General features: G+C 36.5%; 1 protein-coding gene across 8 annotated transcripts in view; it reads right to left on the bottom strand.

The window, feature by feature from the left end:
- Positions 1–21,492, bottom strand: part of Ufd4 (ubiquitin fusion-degradation 4-like) — a 729,475-nt gene that overhangs the window by 142,809 nt on the left and 565,174 nt on the right. For all 8 annotated transcript variants that reach the window (XM_090376711.1, XM_090376719.1, XM_090376714.1 and 5 more), the window contains one exon: positions 6,952–7,150. In XM_090376711.1, the coding sequence (XP_090232837.1) occupies positions 6,952–7,150 (199 nt within the window). The remainder of the gene's footprint in view (positions 1–6,951; positions 7,151–21,492) is intronic.

Genomic DNA, 21,492 nt, shown 5'->3' with positions numbered 1-21,492 from the left:
CAAACAAACAAACAACAACAACAACATATACACACAATATTAAATCACTAATTGAAATATTTTTAGGTGAGGTATTGGCTACACAATAATTACTGGAGTAAGAGAGGTGCCTCAGTATTTATTGACCACTCCTCAAACACGTCAGTATTGGGGGGGGGGGGGATAATTAATGGATAGAAATAATTTAAAACTGTAAAGATTGCAATGACAGCAAATATTAACAATTTTAACATTAATAAAGAATATTTATAAAAATGTCAGCTGTTCTTGTTGACAAACAATATTACATGAGCAAGCATGTAGTGTACATCATTTGAAATTTTTCTGAAAAAATTAATAATTAAGTAACTAAAATTAAAGCAAGCAATTCTTCATTTTATTATTTTAATTTTTTAAAAATTGTCTGTCCTAAAACAATAATAAAACAAATATAAAAAGTTGCAGTATACCAACAGCAACAGATACAATGGTTTGCTTGTTTTTTTTTTTTTTTAAGTTGCCTGTCCCAAAAAAAAAAAAAAAAAAAAAAAAAACAGTAAAACGAATTTAAAAATGTATACCAACAGTGATAGTTCTTGTTTTTAAGCAATGCTGCTGCTATAGAATCTAAACATGGAGTTTTGGTTGCCTTCTTTTTTGACTGCTTGGCTTGTAGCCACATTTCTGTATTTATAGTTCGCTGAAATTTTTTTTAAAAATCTTATTATACAATATAATTTTTTTAGTTTCCTCCCCCCAAAAAATCTGAGTGGTGAAGTAAAGACAAACCCACTGCTATTATAGTTTTTCAAAGGACTGATGATGAATAAGCCTCTCTTTCTGTCTTATCAATCTGTCTTTATTTATTGACCTTTTTTCAATAGTTTCGAAGGAAACAAAATATTAAAAATTGGCATAATGCAAAGGAAAACTTTGCAGGCATAAAACTACCAGTATTATGTATCAATCATATGTGCTTATCACACAAAATTCAATCAAACTGTGTCTACAAAGTTAATCAGTCCAAACTAGATTTCAAACATGCTAAGAGTAGAAAACTTGCTTCTTACCCTAATGGTAGCCGAGAATTCTGTTTTCTTGCCAAAGCAATTGGCCACATGCAACTTGTGCCCATCTCCACTTCCACCTCTGTCAAAACCAGATGGTTCTGTTGTCACTTCAGCCAAGGATAAAGCTGACCTGCTAGCATCCCATTTTTCTTCCAACTCATGTATTAATGATCTTGGTAAAACACCTCCCAACACGCTCCATTCAATGCCTCCTGTGGTCTTCTGTCAAAACGATGTCAGAAGGATTTTAATGAATCTTGATGCTAAGCAAGCTCAAGATCCTGATGGTATTTCTACACTTGTTCTCAAAACCTGTGCTCCTGAACTTACTCCTGTTCTTTGCCACCTTTTTTCACTTTCTTATTCCAAAGGTGTTTTTCCTTCTGCTTGGAAATTTGCTCATATCCAGCCAGTTCCTAAAAAGCGTGACAAATCACTCCTATCCAATTATCGTCCATTGCAATTACTTCTACTCCTTCTAAAGTAATGGAGAAATCAATTAACTGCCAACTCAAATTACCTCGAAACCTTCCGTCTGATCAACGATCGCCAGTATGGATTCTGTCAATGTCGATCCACTGGTGATATTCTGGCTTATGTTACCCATTCATGCACAAATTCAATGGAAAAGTTGAGTGAAACATAAGCAGTTTTCGATCATGTTTGGATAACCAATTACCAAAAAACCTGTTTTTGTAATTGGTTATCCAAACATGATCGAGGCTTCTCTCTGATTGCTCACTGAGGGTGATGTTAGATGGAGCTCTGTCTTCCAACTTCTCCAGTAATGCTGGTGTCCCCTAAAGTTTTTCTTTCCCCCACTCTTTTCCTCTTGTATATTAATTACCTTCTTCCATTGACTGGAAATCCTATCCATAGTTTTGCTGATGATAGCACATTGCATTCTACTTTCCATTTTGAGAAACCTTGCTCTGCACAATCAGCCTCAACTTCTCGAATATCCGTCACCAATTCCTTAAATGCCAATCTCCAGATAATATTCCAGTGGAGGCAAAGAAAACTTAGTTTATTTCGATTCTTCTAAAACTCAGTCTTGTCTTATATCTCGCAAAAAGGATTCTTCTGCTCCTATGCTTATCTTTAGTGACACTCCGATTTCTAGGCAAAATGATATATCTCTTTTGGGGATTACCTTGACTTCTAATCTCTCTTGGCACAAGCACATTACAAATATTGCTTCCTCTTCATCAAAAAAACTTGATTTTCTCTTTCACGTTCGGCATTTCTTTTCTTCCAAACAGCTGTTCACTCTGTACAAATCACAAATTTGCAGTACCATTGGAATATTGTTCCCACATCTGGGGCAGTGCCCCTAAAACCTCTCTCAGGCTTCTAGATTCCATTCAGAAGAGGGCAGTTAGGTTAATTAATGACTCCTCTGTAACAGTCTCGCTGTCTCATAGACGTACTGTTCCTGCTGCATGTCTTATCTACAGATACTTCCATGGGCACTGTTCTCCTGATTTGGCTTCTATAATTCCTGCTCTCTCTTTCAAAACAGTCCGAACATGTGCCGCCACCAGCCAACGTCCATTTACTGTCCAACTTCAAACTCACAGAACCAACTTTTCATCTTCCTCATTAATGAGACTCGTGGCAGAGAAGAAAAATGTATGGGATGCATATAAATTATCAGGCGACACAGAAGCCTATGGCAGATATAAGCTAGACTGTAATCGAGTCACAAAGGAGGTTAAGCAGGCGAAGGCAGATTAAAAGAAATCTTCGGAAAAGGATGCTAAGAAAAACAGCAAGGATTTCTTTATTTATATAAACTCTAAAAGGAAGGGGATGAATCAGATTGGGTCCACTTGATATCGATGGTTCGAATGTTGATGATCCTGCTCAGATAGCAAACAAAGTGAACGAGTATTTTGCATCTACATTCACACATGAAGAGTTATTAAGGATTGAAAATGCCAGAAGGTTATCAAATTGTAGCAAGGTGCTTAATGATTTTGTAATAACTGAGAGCAAAGTGGAGGAGATATTGTTGAAGTTAACCATAAGAAAGGCACCTGGGATGGATGGGATCTATCCAGTTATATTAAAGGAGGCGGCAAAGGAACTAAGCAAACCCTTAGCCATAATTATGAGAAAATCCTTAAATTCAGGGGAGGTCCCCATGGACTGAAGATGTGCAAATGTATCCCCAATTCACAAAGGGAGATCGAAAGGTAATTACAGACCAGTTAGTTTAACTTCTGTTCCGGGTAAAATAATGGAGTCACTGGTTAAAAGATGCATTGCAGGATCATCTAGACAAGACTGCAGTAATAATTCAGACACAGCATGGGTTTGTTAAAGGAAAGTCTTGTCTGACAAATTTGAGTGGATATTATGATGTGGTTACAAAGGAACTGGATGCAAAAAATAATTTTGATATATACTTGTATTTCAGGAAAACCTTTGACATTGTTGCGCATGGAAGACTACTGTATAAATTGTAGCAGAATGGTATTAAAGCTTAGTTGCTACAATGGATAAAAGGATGGTTGAGCGGGAGAAGACAGAGGGTGATAATCAATGGGCACTGCTCTTCGTGGAATCCCACAGGGTTCGGTCTTGGGTCCACTGTTGTTTTGTATATTTATCAATGACATTGATGAAGGTATAGCAGGTTTAGTGTCGAAGTTTGCAGATGACACAAAGGTTGGCAAGGTTGTTAATGAGAGTAATGACAGTGTGCTACTGCAACAAGATCTAGAAAATTTGAGAAGATGAGCTGAGAAGTGGCAACTGAAGTTTAACATTGAGAAATGCAAAGTACTGCATATGGGTAGAAGTAACCCCAGAGAAATGTTCCAACTGTTTGGTACTACACTTAGGGCGGCAGAAAATGAAAAAGATCTGGGAATAATTGTGCAATCAGATATGAAGTTTTCTGAACAATGCAGACAGGCTACAAGAGCAGGTTATGGGGTTTTGTCAATGATATACAGGAATTTTGCTGGCAAGGGAAAAGGAGGTGATTGTCCAGTACGCAGTACTCAAGGCGTAGGGGCTTCATTTTAGGAAAGATGTAGATTTGCTTGAGCGTGTACAGGAAGGGCAACAAGATTGGTGAGGGGGAATGAAGGGATCCTCTTACCAAGATAGGATTAAATTGTGCAAATTGCAGCAGTTGGAGACGGCACCTGTGAGGTGATCTGATTGAGATGTATAAGGTCTTGAATGGGTTGAGCACGCTGAATTTTGATGGGATCCTTCCACTTGTTCAGATTACTAACCTTAGGGGGCATAAATTCAAATTAAGAAAAGACAGATGTAGAACATATGTGTGGAAATTTGCCTTTAGCCAGCGGGTGATTAATTGCTGGAACAAACTTCCATCTGTCGTTGTGGAAGTTGATAGGTTAAATAAATTTAAGGAGGAACTGGACAGACATTTGGAGGGAATGGTGTGATTTATTTATTTATTTTTTTTTTGGCTGATGCTGCATAAGCTCGTACAATTGCTTTCTTGCACCACATGACACTACTACTACTACTCTGACTTTCCGATGTGCGGAAATTTGCCTTTCCATCTGTCGTTGTGGAAGTTGATAGGTTAAATAAATTTAAGGAGGAACTGGACAAACATTTAGAGGGAATGGTTGTGTGAAGTTTTTTTTTTTTTTTTTTGGCTGATGCTACCTACATAAGCTCACACACTTGCCACGATTACTATTACTTCAACTGACATTTTCTGGAACAACCCTCCTTCATATGTATTTCCTGAAAATTGCAGTCTACAGAAGTTCAAGTCTAATGTCAACAAATATCTTCTTTCATCTTCTCAACCTCCAACCCAAGCACGGTACTAAGTAGTGCTTGGGTTGGAGGTTGGAGGTTAACCCCAAACACGAGAGGTTCTAATACCTCTCGTGTTTGGGGTTTTCATAAAAAAAAAAAAAAAAAACACATTAAATGACACCTAGAGGTTTCAGAACATCACTCTCTCTTCAATGAATCAAGTGTGAGAATTGACCATAACTGTATAGAATTGCAGTAAAAATAAATAAATAAAAATGAAATACAGCTGTGTTTCATTCTCTCCTCTAAGTAAGTCTAAATCAAATATGATAATCGCATATTGAAACGTGGAAGGATTTTATGAACATAATCATGGTTTCATTTCACATCTGGCCTTCAATCCATTTGCCTTTGGAAAGGAATAAAAATTCTATGCTGAAAAAGAATAATCTTTAAATTTCAGAAGGTCATAATACAGATCACATATCTATCTGCAATTAAATATAGTTTGTTGAACTGTTATCAGAGGCAGAAAAGAGGATTTTCTACACAAAGGCATATTTCAATTAACTAAATTAAATTGCAATTGTGGACTGGATTCTTGAGTCCAGTAAACAATCTGTCTCAGAAGGGTTTAGCCTTCTATAGCGGGTGCCTCCGTAGCCAGGAGCAGCAGTGCATAGCACATGCTTCTTGATTAGACCGGGGTTCGAGCCTGTGAGCCACCAAATACGGAGGATACGGAAAGGTCAAGGAATGACCATCGCATATCCCCGGAGCAATATGGCCTTAGTTGCTAATGCTCCTAAAAACCAAATAACAACAACAAACTTCTACAGCACAGAAACTTGTTTTGAGAATGGAATTCCAAAACATATCTGAAAGCAATAAACTGCAATTTTATTGCTAAACAAATGTGCCTTTGTGTAGGAAATCTTTTCCACCTCTGGATAACAATTCAGTAATCCATTTAATTTGCATATATATGTGGTCTGAGTTTTTACCCTTTGAAATTTAATTATTGATACCTTTCAGAGAACAACATACATAGAATATTCTTTACTCATATTCTTCTTATGATATGACTGTGAAATATATTATTTAATGTTCTTCATAAAAGATCAACTTTTATAAAAGGAATCTTTTTCACACACTTTTAAAGACAGAATTACATGGCTGATTTCCAAAGCAAAAACATTAAGCTTTCCGATTAGCAGCTATTAGCTTAGATCTTAAGAATAACTTACAATAGTTATTTTTAGTATATTTGTGCTATAACAGAGGTTGCCAAAGGCTGGATGTACCCCTACCCCCCCCCCCCCCCCTGGGAACCAAGACCAAAAAAAAAAAAAAAAAAAAAAAAATTAAGTTCCACAAGAGGATACTCATTTTTTTGGTGGGGAACATTTTTTTATGAAGCACTTTTTCTAATTGAAATATGGACACACTATCCCACTAACTCAGTTATGAAGTGTTTCATTTCAATCTTTGAGATTATATGGATTGAAGTATATATTAATTTATATAAGTACATATATACTCATAGTTATTGTGTCAAATCTGTTTATTTGCATTTGTTCTGAGCACGGGGAAGCACATGAAATTTATGAAATAATTTAAGGTGGGGGGGCACAAGGTATAAAAGCTTGGGAACTTCTGTGCTGGACAATTAAAAACTGCTGTTATAAGGGCTACTTGAAGCTGAAGAAGTTTCTCTTTTACATTCCAAATGTCATGGGAAGATTTCATAAAAACTTACTGCATCCATACCAGGGGCTTACAATTTCTTCCAATGTGGTTGGGATTTTTTTTTTTTTTTTTTTTTTTCCCTCTTTTACATAATTCTTGAAGCTTCGTGGCGAGACCTCTTAACATTCAGTAGATTTTCCCCCTAACACTTTTCTGTATATGCATACAGAGAAGTGTTAACAGATGGGAAAATGAAAATCAGGTCTTGCACTTTTTACTAATTATACAATTGCATATCAGCATTAAATTACTTTTCACACCACCAATTTTACAATAAATTTTTTACTCCAAGTGTACAATATATCTTTCAATCAATGCTATGTTAAGTAATTTGTGTTCACAGTCACGTTGAATAACTCTTTACTACATAATAATAATAATATTCATTTACATATACCTCTAATATGCTTTTTCTCTCTGCATGCACCTTCATTACTTGCATAGCCCAGTCCAACAGACGTTGGCCTCTAGGTACCTTCACACGCTCATGCTTCAGCCTTCCAACTCTGAATTCATGAGGATCATCTCGTCTTGGTGATGGTCCCCTGTTTCTCTCAACAGTTGCATCCCTTTGATTTTGCAACCATACTATTGATCTGAAATTAAGTTTCTAAAATTAATAAAGTGCCAAAACATTAATTAAATATCAGTTTAACACATTATATTTTAAAAACCAGACAGTAGTAGTAGTAGTGACAATCCACAATTATTAATAATTAGCATGTTTAATTTTTATTCTTGCCAGAGGTCTACTGTTTGAGATAAAAAGTGTTTTAGAATTGTTACATAAAACAGCATCTAGTTTTTATTGCATTTACTTTATTCTGTAAGTACTCACAATACTCACCTGGTTTCCAGATCTAAATCCAGAAAAGTAGGATATAAGGAGTAAAACATTAGTATCATTCTTAAACATTATTACTAAATAAAAAAACTAAAAACAAAAAAAACAAAAAAAAAACAGTATTTATAGGAAGTAATTTTATAGAACGAATCTTATTGGTTGAAGAAATGTGACAAAGAATGATAACCTAATTATTAATATCTGGCTTTTACTAGCACAAAATGAATGTTATCTGAAGTGCATATCACAATCAGTTTCTCATTCAATAAAATCAATATTAAACTTTATCATTTTATAATTGATTAAGGAGAAAAATTACTAGGATAAATTACTGGGGAGTGATCCAGTAATTTATCATCTCTTGTGCTTAAATGATTTATGCTGCTCCAGTGTGCTAGCAATAGTGAAAGTATCATTTATAATTAATTTAACATATAGATTAAAGTTAATCACATAAGAAGCATTTAATTATCAAAAGACCATCCAATATCACAATATGGGGTGACTAATATCAAATGCTTTGGCAAGCTGGCATTATAAAAATTTAACGTAATGTCGAGTATTAAATATCAGTATTTTCAATTTCATCATGTCAGAAGTTTAATGTGTAATGATTGTTCAGCAGACCTTTCTTTTCCTTGTATACTACCCTCTTCATTGCAATTCTCATTCTCCCAGCGGGCAAACTAACTTTTGGCAGTGGTATCTACATCTTGAATGAATTTATTGAGGCTTAGTGATTTGTTTATAGGATTGTCAGATACCATCCTTTTGTGGGGAATGGAGTCAGCAAACAAATGAAAAGATCATGGCTGTGCTAATATGAGAGATGCACATATGTGATATGTGTATGTTCCATCATTAGTATTAGTAGCGGAAAATGATGAAAGAAAGCAAGCTTAAAAAGGATCAGCCAAAAATACATGCCAAATAAAGGTAGAGACAAAGCATAAAGTAAAAAAATAAAATTTAGTTAAAATTTTGAAAAAAATTAATAGAAAACTAAAATAAACAGAAGTAGAAGGGAGGGAGATGATTTATATGGATGTCATGTAGTTTACAGTTGACACTATCAAAACAGAAAATATATATATGGAAAGAGGACAAGAACAGAACTTAACAAAATCAAAAAGGCCGAAGAATAACTAAAAACATATATATAGCGTAAACTAGTGACATCTAGCGTAAACTAGTGACGTCTAGCATAAACTAGTGACATCTAAGGGTGGGGGATCTAGAAATTTCGAAATATGCAATGTAAACTAGTGGCATCCAACATGGAAAAAAAGCATACATTGTATAGAAAACATCACATAGCAATATGTAGACATACACCATCCAAAGCATGCTATTTGCATAATACACAAACCTAGAATGAGAAGTGAGGAATAAAATCAGCAAAAATTCATGCCAAAGTTGAACAAAAATATAAAGGAGATTTAGAAATAAATCAGAAGATTAAGTATATTTGAAAATAAATAAATAAATGATGACAGTAAATAAATAAAGATAAAAAGGAAAAAGAAAAGTTGAGGGGGGTTGTGGAAAGAGTTGCGAGTTGTACGGCAATGTCCTTTCTTGATTAAATTTATATGTATTATATTAAATCTAATTTCCCCCTTCTATCTATTAACTATTTGTACTCTGTTTATCTTTCCTTTCTCCCCCTTTATTATTTCTTATTACTCTCTTATTTTCTGTATCATTTTATAAAACCAACACTCCCATTGACACCCTCCTTATGTGGATTAATATCATCTTCTCGAATATTTTAAATCATTATTCTAAATATACGTATCATAAACTGGTTAAGCATTATAATCTTACTAAAATTAAAGTTCAAATACAAGAACTACTTTTCGATATTTATTAGCCATAAATAGGAAATTAAAATTGAATATTAACAATTATAAATTTCCTTTTGTATATTTTATTCCAAAATTTAACACACCTGTTAGCTTCATTACCTCTTTAAAAACAGCTATGCCCTCTTACCTGGAAAAACTCTGGAACAATTGTTTAAACTTGTTATGGATATTTTGCCTAACAATAAAATTATTCTTAACCATTTTCCTGTTTTCGAGCCTTAAACACACACCAGTAAAGTGAAGATGTTCGAACCGTTGACTTTCATAGTCTTTTCACCAGTATCAACCTGCCTAATTTAAAATTAGTGCTTCGAGAAGTGTATCGGAAGTAGAAAGATAGAATTAAGTGTAATGTAACTTATTGAAATAATTTGGTTAGTCTTTGTATCTTTAATAATTTCGTCTTTGATGGTAATTTGGCTTATGAGCAAATTAAAGGAACCTATGGGAAGTCCAGCTTCTTGTATCATTGATAATTTATACCTTGACCGGTCTGAAATCTCTCTCCCACAAGACATTCTACTATTTAGATATGTTGATGGTTTTTGTGTGCTTAACTGTCCAAATTTTCTTGATTTTGGCCATCTATATTCTCAGGAATTTGTTTTGGAAAAGACTAATTCTGTAACCACACTGCCAATTACTTGGACCTTAATATTAACATTGAGGTGGAGATGGATAGATGAAATTCATGAGTTTGTGAGTAGTAAATGGATGGCCAGTGCTCAAAACAGAAGGAACTGGAAAGTTGCTGGAGAGGCCTTCATCCTGCAGTGGATTGAAAATGGCTGATGATGTTGATGATGATTAACATTGAGAATGAAGAAACCAGTATTAATCTTTATAATAAACACGATTCCTCCAACTTTGAAGTACAGGAATACCTCGCATAGCATGGTTTCGAATAGCACGGGTTTCGCTTTAGCGCAGTTTACAAATTGAAAAAAAAAAAAAAAAAAAAATTAACTACATTACACATCAATATACATTTGATATGTATTATAATGCCAGCACGTAGGCCAATGCGTTATGGATTCAAAGCCACGCTAGCTGTTGTTGCAACTCCCATTATATACAGACTCTGCTAGCATTTATATATTAGTAAACAGTCTAGATTCCGAGTGGTGAGGTCGTTCATTGTGCATAAGCTGTACAAATATTTTTCACTGTATGTTTTTATTAAAGATTATTTTTTAAAAATATTACACCTTTATATGCAAATATGAGTGGAAAGAAGAAATGTAATGGTGCTCAGGGTTCTTCTAAATCCAAACATCGAACGAGGTATGAAAGTAAGGCAGGCGTTGCAAAATGACATTCGATGTTATAAAGAGATGTATGCAGATAAAAAGAAGAAAAGAACTGTGCAAACTAAGCTGATCAGTTATTTTTCAAAATAAAAATACAGCACATACTTCACTTATATTCTTTTGGTATGCACATATTGCAATAAAAATCATTTGTTTTGTTGTTTTGTTTTACGTTTTTAGGAGCATTAGCAACTAAGGCCATATTGCTCTGGGATATGCGGTGGTCATTCCCTGACCTTTCTGCATCATCCATATTTGGTGGCGATGGGCTCGAATCCTAGTCTAATCAAGAAGCGTATGCTACGCACTGCTGCTCCTTCCCACTTGGCTACTGAGGTGCCTAAAAAAAAAAATCATTTGTACCGTACTTACTAGTATTTTTTATTTTTATCATTTTAGCATTAGCATTAGTAGATGTATATGATGCAAGAAAGCAAGCTTATTCAGCATCAGCCAAAAAAAAAAAAAAAACACACACACCACTCCCATTTCACCCCTCCGTTCATTCAAAATACCTGTCCAGTTGAGCTTTAAATTTGTTTAGGCTATCAACTTCAACAACAAGTGATGGAAGTCGGTTCCACCAACCAACCACCCGCTGGCCAAAGGAAAATTTCCGCACATCTATCCGACATCCGTCCTTCCTCAATTTGAATTTATGCCCTCTGAGGTGATTATTCTGAGCAAGATGAAGAATCCCATTGGCATTGAGCATGCTCAAACCATTCAAAGCCTTATACACCTCTATCAGATCACCTCGCCGGTGCCTAGTCTCCAGACTCTGTATTTTCAAAACTTAAGCCTTTCTTCGTAAGAGCAACCCTTTGTTCCATTCACTAATCTTGTTGCCATTCTCTGTACCCGTTCCAGCAGCTCTACATCCTTCTTGAAATGAGGCCTCCAGACCTGTATACAGTACTCAAGATGTGGCCTAACCATTGCCTTATACAAGGGAATAATCACCTCCTTATCCCTGCTAGAAAAATTCCTGTATATCATTGACAAGACACCATGAGCTACTCTTGCAGCTCGTCTGCACTGCTCAGAGAACTTCATATCTGCCTGCACAATTACCCCCAGGTCCTTTTCATTCTCCACCACTGTCAGTGTAGTACCGCAGAGTTGATACGTTGCTCTGGGGTTACTGTTTCCCATATGTAGTACTTTACATTTGTCAATGTTAAACTTAATTTGCCACCTCTCAGCCCATCTGTTCAACCTTTCCAGATCCTGTTGCAGCAGGATAGCGTCAGTAGTGTCCTTAACAACCCTGCCAACCTTTGTATCATCTGCAAACTTGGACATTAAACTTGATATCCCATCATCAATATCATTCATAAACACCGAAAACAACAACGGACCCAACACTGAACCCTGAGGAACTCCACTAATAACATTAGTCCACGTTGAGCAGTGTCCATTGATTACCACTCTCTGTCTTCTGCCACTCAACCATCCCCTTATCCATAGCAGCAATTTGCCTCCAATTTGTGCAGCAGTCTTCCATGTGCAACAGTATCAAAAGCCTTTCTAAGATCCAAATATATAATATCAAAGTTATTCCCTGCATCCAGTTCTTTTGTGACTATCATAGTATCCAATCAAATTGGTCAGACAAGACCTGCCCTTAACAAAACCATGCTGCGTCTGAGCTATAACTGAATTCTTGTCTAGATGATCCTGCAGTGCGTCTTTAACCAGTGCCTCCATTAATTTACCTGGAACAGAAGTTAAACTAATAGGTCTATAATTACTTGTGTCAGCCTTTGATCCTCCTTTGTGAATTGGGGTTACATTTGCACATCTTCAGTCTATGGGTACCTCCCCTGAGTCCAAAGAAGCTCTCATAATTATGGCTAGGGGTTTGCTTACTTCCTTTGCTGCCTCCTTTAATATAACTGGATAGATCCCATCCACCCCAGGTGCCTTTTTTATGTTTATCCTCAACAATCTCTCCTTCACTTTCCTCTCGGTTATTACAAAATCATCCAGCTCACTGCCCATGTTTACTTTACCTACATCATTCTCCTTCCTGAATAACTCCTCATGCGTGAATTTAGATGCAAAATACTCGTTTAGATTGTTAGCCACCTGAGCAGGATCCTCAACTGTTGAACCATCAATATCCAGTGGACCAATCTGATTCATCCCTTTCCTTCTTGAGTTTAAATATGTAAAGAACTCTTTTCTGTTTTTCTTTGCATCCTTTGCCAAGGATTTTTCGTAGTCTGCCTTTGCCTGCCTAATCTCCTTTGTGACTTGGTTACAGACCAACTTATATCTATCATAGGCTTCCATGTCACCCATTAATTTGTATGTATCCCATGCATTTTTCTTCTCTGCCACATGTCTCATTAGTTCATCTGACAACCATTTAGGCCTAAACCTTGAACAATATTTCTTAGTTGGTATGTAAAGCCTGGTAGCCTCCAAGATTAGTTCCTTGAATGCTTCCCATTTTGCGTTTGCTGTTAGTAACATCATCAGTTGGTCCCACTGTATAGAATTTAAATACTGTCTCAGACCATCATAGTCGTCTTTACGAAAACAAAAACCCTTCCTTTTACCTCTGATGGTAGTTACCTCCTTGAGTAAATCCCACTTCAACACACTGTGATCACTGCCACCTAGTGGTTCATTTATCTGCAGATTCTTAATGCATGAAGAATCACTACTGATAATCAGATCAAGAACGCCTCACGAACATGCTGATGTAGAAAACAATCATCCAATAAATCCACAAAAGCCTTGCTAGTGTGCGAGTGACCAGTGACCAACCGACAAATTCCAGTCAATATCTGGGAAATTAAAATCCCCCATTATAAGACTCTCTGATTTACTGGCCCACTCTATTTCCTTGTACAATATCTTATTATATATTTTAGTTTCTTTTTTTGCAAGAACTTTGTGTGCATCGATTTACAGTAAACAAACACCTATATATTTTTGCAACTCGACCCATACAAACAAATTGTAGGAGCGCATTACATTAAAATACATACTAATAATACCTCGATCAGCGCGGTTTCGCATAGCACGGTATTTTTTTGGCATGAATAAACCGCGCGATGCGAGGTATTCCTGTACTTATTTTTCTCATTGTTTACCAAATATCTCCAGGAGTGTTCACTTTTAATATCATTTCCCAGTGTACCAGGATTGTCACTATTTGCAATGATTATGAGATTGCCATTTCAAATGTTAAAAAATTCTTCCTTAAACTCACTGGCAACTCTTTTTCCCTTACCTTATTTGAAGTATAATTTTCATAAAAGCTCTCAATACTGCTAATTTAAAAATTTTTTTTGCAAAATATATTTCTACAGCAAATTTGTTACTAATTTTTTTACCTTTTGTATGTGGTTGCCTTATTGCATCTAATGTGACATTTCACACATTTTTGCACTGGGCACCAGTCAAAATCTTGGTTATATTTAATATATTAAAAAAAAAAAAAAAAAAAAAATATATATATATATACATATAAATGTTTATACGTAATCCTTCCACAACCACCCACCCCTTTTTCTTTTATCTTTATCCACCGTAACTGTTTATTTATTCTCTTCCCCCCCCCCCCCAAATATACTTCATCTTCTGATTTATTTCTAAATCTCCTTTATAATTTTGTCCAACTTAGGCAAATTTCTACTAATTTCATTCCTCACCTCTCATCTAGATTTGTGTATTATGTAAATAGCAATAGCATCACATAATAATATACAGTAAACCCCCGCTATTCGCGGGGGTTACGTTCCTGAGAAATGTCGCGAATACCGAAAACGCGAATACTGAGTTATGGCTTCCATAGTAATAAAGGGTTCCGTTCCAAAGTATGAAATATATAAGAAAAACTAGTCTAAAATTTTGTCTATGTATGTGTTATATGTACCTTCATAATATGACTATGTACATAGACAGTACATAGTGAAATGCAAGCATATGGCATCGAAATGAAAATAAGAAACAATTTAATATTATGTAATATTTATTAGAAATTTCAAACAAATCTTTCAAACCAGCGCCTTTGCTTGCTAGCAAAAAAAAAAACATCACGCCAGTGCTATCACTAGTTTCGCTAAAGTGTTGATAAAGGAGTTTTGCCTTTTCGCGAATGATGAGTGAACTTAACGGAATTTTATTTTGAGTTCGGTCTTCTATCCACAGATTTAAAGCTTTTTCCATTTTTTATAATTTAACATCACGAGTTACAGAGCAAATTTTTGAAGCAATTAGCGCGTTTTCACGGACACTACGGCGGATTTTTTCTTCCGATTTTTTGATTGATCGTACCGTTGACTCATTGATTTTATAATGTTTTGCCACTGAGGAGACACTTTCACCATTAGAAATTTTGTCTAATAACTCAATTTTATTCGCTAATGTCATCACCTTCTTTGATATTTTCACATTTCCCTTGTTATTCGTAGCCATATTTTTGTACGGGTAAAAAAGAACTTGTCCACAATAAAGGCACTTTCTTCTGTTAATACACTCGAAAAAGTCTGTTTTACACTGCAAAACGGTAGATTTATCATTTTTGTAAGCACATCAATTTATAAATTGATAAATCTATTCAATTTATAAACATATAAATTAAAAGCAAACGACGAAACCTTCCATGACAAACGCATAACACATACTGAACAAGGATTAGCGAGAAACATCCACGCTGGCGATTTTGTCACCCCTCTCCCCTCACCCACTGAGCGCTGTTTTGACCGGGAAAGATAATTTAGCCACACCCATGTTTTTTTATGGCGGAAAATATTCACGGCGCTTTAAAATTCACATTTTTTAGGTTTCATTTTATATTAAATCAGCGATCGCGAATACGCGAAACTGCGAATAGCGGGGGTTTACTGTATATGCGTATGGCTACTAATTATCATGTGATGTTTTCTATACAATGTATGCATTTTTTTCCCCATTAGAAGTCACTAGTTTATGTTTAATATTTCAAAGTTTCTAAACCTCCACCCCCACCACACCATTTGATGTCACTAGTTTACACTTCATATTTTGGAAGTTTCTAGATTTTATTTATTCTTTGGCCTTTTCGATTTTGGCAAGTTCTGTTCTTGTTCACCTCTCATATATGTATTTAGTCTCTGTGGTGTCAACTGTAAATTACACACCATCCACATAAATCATCCCCCCCCTCCTTCTACTTTTGTTTTAGTTTTCTATTAATTTTAATCAAAATTTTTAACCAAATTTTATTTTTTACTTATGCTTTGTCTGTACCATTATTGGCATGTATTTTAAGTGACAAATAGAGACATTACATTGCCGTTATTGCTTGCAATTAGCATTAGTAGAGGCATATGATGCAAGAAAGCAAGCTTATGCAGAATCAGCAAAAAAAAAAAAAAAAACCCACTTCCACTTCCCCCCCCCCCCGTTCATTCGAAATCCCTGTCCAGCTGAGCCTTAAATTTATATAGGCTATCAACTTCCACGACAACGGATGGAAGTCTGTTCCACCAACCAACCAGCCGCTAGCTAAAGGCAAATTTCCGCACGTCTATCCTACATTTGTCTTTCCTCAATTTAAATTTATGCCCTCTCAGGTGATTCTTCTGAGCAAGAGGAAGAATCCCATCAGCATTGAGCATGCTCAAACCATTCAAGGCTTTATACACCTCTATCAGATCACCTCGCTGGTGCCTAGTCTCCAGACACTAATTTGCAAAACTGAAGCCTTTCTTTGTAAGGGCATCCCTTTGTTCCATTCACTAATCTTGTTGCCCTTCTCTGTACCCGTGCCAGCAGCTATACATCCTTGATAATGGAGCAAATTGCACAAATTGGAGCAAATTTGCTCCAATTTGTGCAGCAGTCTTCCATGTGCAACAGTATCAAAAGCATTTCTAAGATCCAAGTATATAATATCAAAGTTATTCCCTGCATCCAGTTCTTTTGTGACTGCATCATAGTATCCAATCAAATTGGTCAGGCAAGACTTCCCCTTAACAAAACCATGCTGTGCTCAAGCTATAACTGAAGACTTGTCTAGATGATCCTGCAGTGCTTCTTTAACCAGTGCCTCAATTAATTTTCCTGGAACAGAAGTTAAACTCACAGGTCTATAATCAGTTGTGTCATCCTTTGTGAATTGGGGTCACATTTGCACATCTCCAGTCTGTGGGTAGTCCTTGAAGTCCAAGGAAGCTCTCATAATTATGGCTAAGGGTTTGCTTACTTCCTTTGCTGCCTCTTTTTAATATAACTGGATAGATCCAATCCACCCCAGGTGCCTTTCTTGTGTTTATCTTCAACAATTTCTCATCCACTTGACTCTCAATTATTACAAGATTCTCTATCTTACTGCCAGATTTGAATACACCTCTGGCATTCCCCTCGCTGAATAACTCCTCATGTGTGAATGTCGATGCAAAATATTCATTTAGTTTGTTAGCTACCTGAGCAGGATCATCAACAGTTGACCCATCGATATCAAGTGGACCAATCTGATTCATCCCCTTCCTTCTCGAGTTAACATAAGTAAATAACAGTTTGCTGTTTTTCTTTGCATCCTTTGCCAAAGATTTCTCGTAATCTGCCTCTGCCTGCCTAACCTCCTTTGTAACTTGGTTACAGATCGACTTGTATCTATCATAGGCTTCTGTGTCACGTGTTAATTTATATGTATCCCATGCATTTTTCTTCTCTGCCATATGTCTCATTAGTTCATCTGACATCCATTTAGGCCTAAACTTTGAACAATATTTCTTAGTTGGTATGTAAAGCATAGTAGCTTCCAAGATAAGTTCTTTGAATGCTTCCCATTTTTAATTTGCTGTTGGTAACATCTTCAGTTGGTCCCACTGCATAGAATTTAAATACTGTCTCATCGTAGTCGCCTTTCCGAAAGCAATAACCTTTCCCTTTATCCCTGATGGTAGTTACCTCTTTGAGTAAATCCCACTTCAGCACACTGTGATCACTGCCACCTAGTGGTTCCTTTATCTGCAGATTCTTAATGCATGAAGAATTACTACTGATAATCAAATCAAGAGTATTACTCTCTAGTTGCCTCCCGAACATGCTGATGTAGAAAACAATCATCCAATAAATCCAGAAAAGCCTTGCTAGTGTGTGAGTAACCAACCCACAAATTCCAGTCAATATCTGGGAAATTAAAATCCCCCATTATAAGACTCTCTGATGTACTGGTCCACTCTATTTCCCTGTACAGTTTCATATTATACTCATTAGAGTCATTAGGCCTATAGCACACGCGTACTCTCAATTCTGATCTCCCAATGCTTATATCACACTAAACTGACTCAACACTATACTGTCCAGCGATGTTGACTGGTTTCACTTCCTTGAATTTTATGTGTTTCTTAACTAATAGCATAACCCCTCCTCCCTTCCTATCCTGTCTATCCCTTCTGTAGACGTTGTACTCCCCAAATTCAAGTTCTGCATTTCTTATATCTGTGTGACTATGTCTCTGATATCCCAACAATATCCACCTTTGATGCTTTGAGCAATACCTCAAATTCATCAAATTTATTTACCAAACTCCTGGCATTGGTGTACATGCAAGTATACATGCACCTGTTTCTATACTTAGCTACCCTAACACAACTCATGTGTTTACTTGTACTGCAATGACTTCCAGCAGTCTCTGAAATATCCTGCATCTTGTTTTTCAGGCTTCTGCTCATTCCAATAGAAGCAGTGCAAGAATCACTTTCACCTCTGCCAGTGGCTACTGTTAATCTATTAGTCTTTGTAGTCCCCCCCAAAGCTAGCAGTTTTCTGACCCACCTAACACTGCCTCGATAGCATCAGCAAATATTCTTGCACCCTTTCTATTTAAGTGTACCCCATCCCTGTAGAAACAGTCTCTCCTGTCAACAAGCACAGACCAGGCTGAAAAAAATTCTACCTCTTGAGCCAAATTGATCAAAAGGCTCTCATCATATACTCCCTCCTATCCTGTCTGGGCAATCTCTTACTCTTAATGTCTTTTGTTCCAACGTGTACAACAACATTACCTTTTTGTGCCCTTAAAAGATGATATCTGCTCTACAACATCATCAACTTTTGCCCCTGGCAGACATACCCTGGTCCTGTTCACCTATCCTTCTTGCCTAGTATATTCCCGTCTCCCTGACAATAGATTAATCAACAATAACTAGTTTCTTTGGGACCAGCGCATTCTGCCTTGCAGATTGCCTCTGCTTTTCCTGATCCACAGGAGTGAGCTCTGTTTTTGAGCTGCGCAGCTGAGAGCTTGATGGGCCCCTCATATTAATTTCTTCGAGGGCATTTACCCTACACCTAAAGCTCTCATAAATACCCATCAGAACGCTGAGTTGACACCTAATTTCTTGACACTCTAGACACCTAGCCACGCAGAAAGGCATCCTCCTTGGCTAGATCATGTCCTGTTTTAGAAAGGTCGGCAAACATTTCACACTTCGCCCCTTTTTTGAGACTGTGATGCGTTGGAGAATCGCCCTCTCAGTTTCTTCCTCGAGTCACAGGACTCTCACTAGCCTGTGATATTTGCTTCGCAGCTCTAGTCTGGGTCATGATTTCCGTTTAAATACAATTTAATTAACATTATTTTTGATTCATTGATAATACTATAATAAGCTAACAGATTCCTAATACAGTGCTTTGTATCACTCTATGTTTATTTGGTTTTTAGGAGCATTAGCAACTAAGGCCATATTGCTCTGGGGATATGCGGTAGTCATTCTCTGACCTTTCCACATATCCCTGGAGCGTTCGAGCCCATGACCACCATCCTCCGTATTTGGTGGTCATGGGCTCGAACCACGGTCTAATCAAGAAGCGCGTACATCGCAGTGCTGCTCCTGCCCACCTGGCTACGGAGGAGCCAGTATTACTCTATCTAGTTTTATTTTATACCTTACGCTATCAGTTCGAGATATATATATGCGTTAAGCTATTTCTTATCAATTACAATATGGCGGCTAGTTCAACAATATTGGCTTACGGGAGTCGTAACTTCCAAAAATAGCTGGTTAAATTCAAAATAAGAAGTTAACGAACGCTACTAAACCTATTTAATATCTGTGTAAAATACAATATACTATGTTAATTAACAAAGAATACGGTAAAAACTTTAAAATACTCATCCCTTTAGAGCAGCCAAAAATCCACTGACTGTTCTCTTCCACGACCTTAGCGCCACCTCTCAACATTCTTTCACCTTTCAGTAATCTACTACTCTTCTTTTTATACTTTCCTCACCCTTACAGTCACCTTGTGTAACTTTCACATCCATTGATGCATACTTAATTAAATTAATATTATTACAACTTGCATACACTCTTGCATCCTTTAATGCTGCTTTGTACTTTTAGGTGCATCTGTCATATCTAATTTATTAAACTTGCTTTCACTGAAACCATTTCATCTACTGCATACCTCTTGTCTGTGTAACTCTTTAAACTTTTCCTTTAAAGAGTTACATTGAAAAACTCATTTATATATACACATAAAGTTTAGATTACACATATATAAAATTTAGATTTTTGGAGTTTAAAGTAACACCATATAACATGGAAAAGGTGGGGGCTATATGTATTTAGTTATAGTATAAGGGCTACATGGGAAAATGTACCTAAGTATGTAAAGCAGCAACAAAGGATGCAACAGTATATAAGCAAAGTTATATAATTAAGAGGGAAAAAGAGCTGATAGAAGGAAATGTAAAGAGCACAAGGTGCCAAACTAATAAGTAAAGGATACATACATTCAAAATACCATCCGCCCGACCCCCCCCCCCACAAACCAAAGTTTATAAGGATCTTGACTAAGTAAACTCAACTCAAATGCAAACTAAGGAGAGCATATCACCACTAGCCCCAGTCAAGAGAGACAGAACATTAGATTTTCATCTCGTCATCCCATCTAACCCAATTGCCGAGGTTACCATCTTACCACTGGAAGGCAGGTGTCCACTATCTTAGATGCAATTGTGCTCTCCTTTTAAACATTGTTACCACAAAATTTGAAGAAAATATATGAGAGTGCTACCTCCTTTATTAGACTAGACAAAGACAGTAGGAAATTAAAATCGAGAAAGGAGTTCGACAAGGAGACACAATATCTCAGAAGCTGTTTATTGCTGCCCTTGAGGAAGCTTTCAGAAGACTAGACTGGTCGCAGAAAGGAGTCAATGTGAACGGAGAGTACCTAAACCATTTACGATTCCCAGATGACATTGTGGTCATAAGCCACGATCCCAAAGAATTAGAGGAAAATCTTAATCAGTTATGCACAGTTAGTAAGGATTTTGGACTAAAGATGAATATGGCTAAAACAAAAGTAATGATGAACAAGTATGCCACAGAAAGGGAAATAATGACTGAAGGAGCAGTAATTGAAAAGGTGGACTCATATACTTATCTGGGACAAGTTATTAGCTGTAATAATGATAAATGGCTGGAAGTCAAGAGAAGAATAAATTTTGGAGGATAGCATTCAGGAAATATAGTCACATACTGAAGAGCAATATCCCAGTTTGTCTGAAACTGTAAAATAATGAACCAATGTATACTCCCCACCATGACTTATTTAAGTGAAACTTGGGCACTCACCAAAGGAATGGAAGAGAAGCTGAGAACTACACACTGGAACGAATTATATTGGGAATCAGACTGTTAGATAAGAAGAGAAACACATGGATTAGGCAGCAAACTCAAGAAAAGGACATTGTTATCAAAACTAAAGAAATGGTCTTGGGCAGGACACCTAGCTCAAAGACAAGATGGCAGATGGACTAAGAAAATAGAATGGTACCCAAGAGGAGCTAGAAGAAAACCTGGAAGACAAAGGCGCAGATGGATAGATGAAATTCATGAGTTTGTGGGTAGTAAATGAATGGCCAGTGCTCAAAACAGAAGGAACTGGAAAGTTGCTGG

Source organism: Mastigoproctus giganteus, chromosome 6 (genome assembly GCF_048544385.1).
Source record: "Mastigoproctus giganteus isolate SK-2022 chromosome 6, ASM4854438v1, whole genome shotgun sequence".
In the NCBI taxonomy this organism is placed as follows: domain Eukaryota; kingdom Metazoa; phylum Arthropoda; class Arachnida; order Uropygi; family Thelyphonidae; genus Mastigoproctus; species Mastigoproctus giganteus.
The sequence above is the reverse complement of the archived record's forward strand: the minus strand, read 5'-3'. Positions and strand labels throughout refer to the sequence as shown.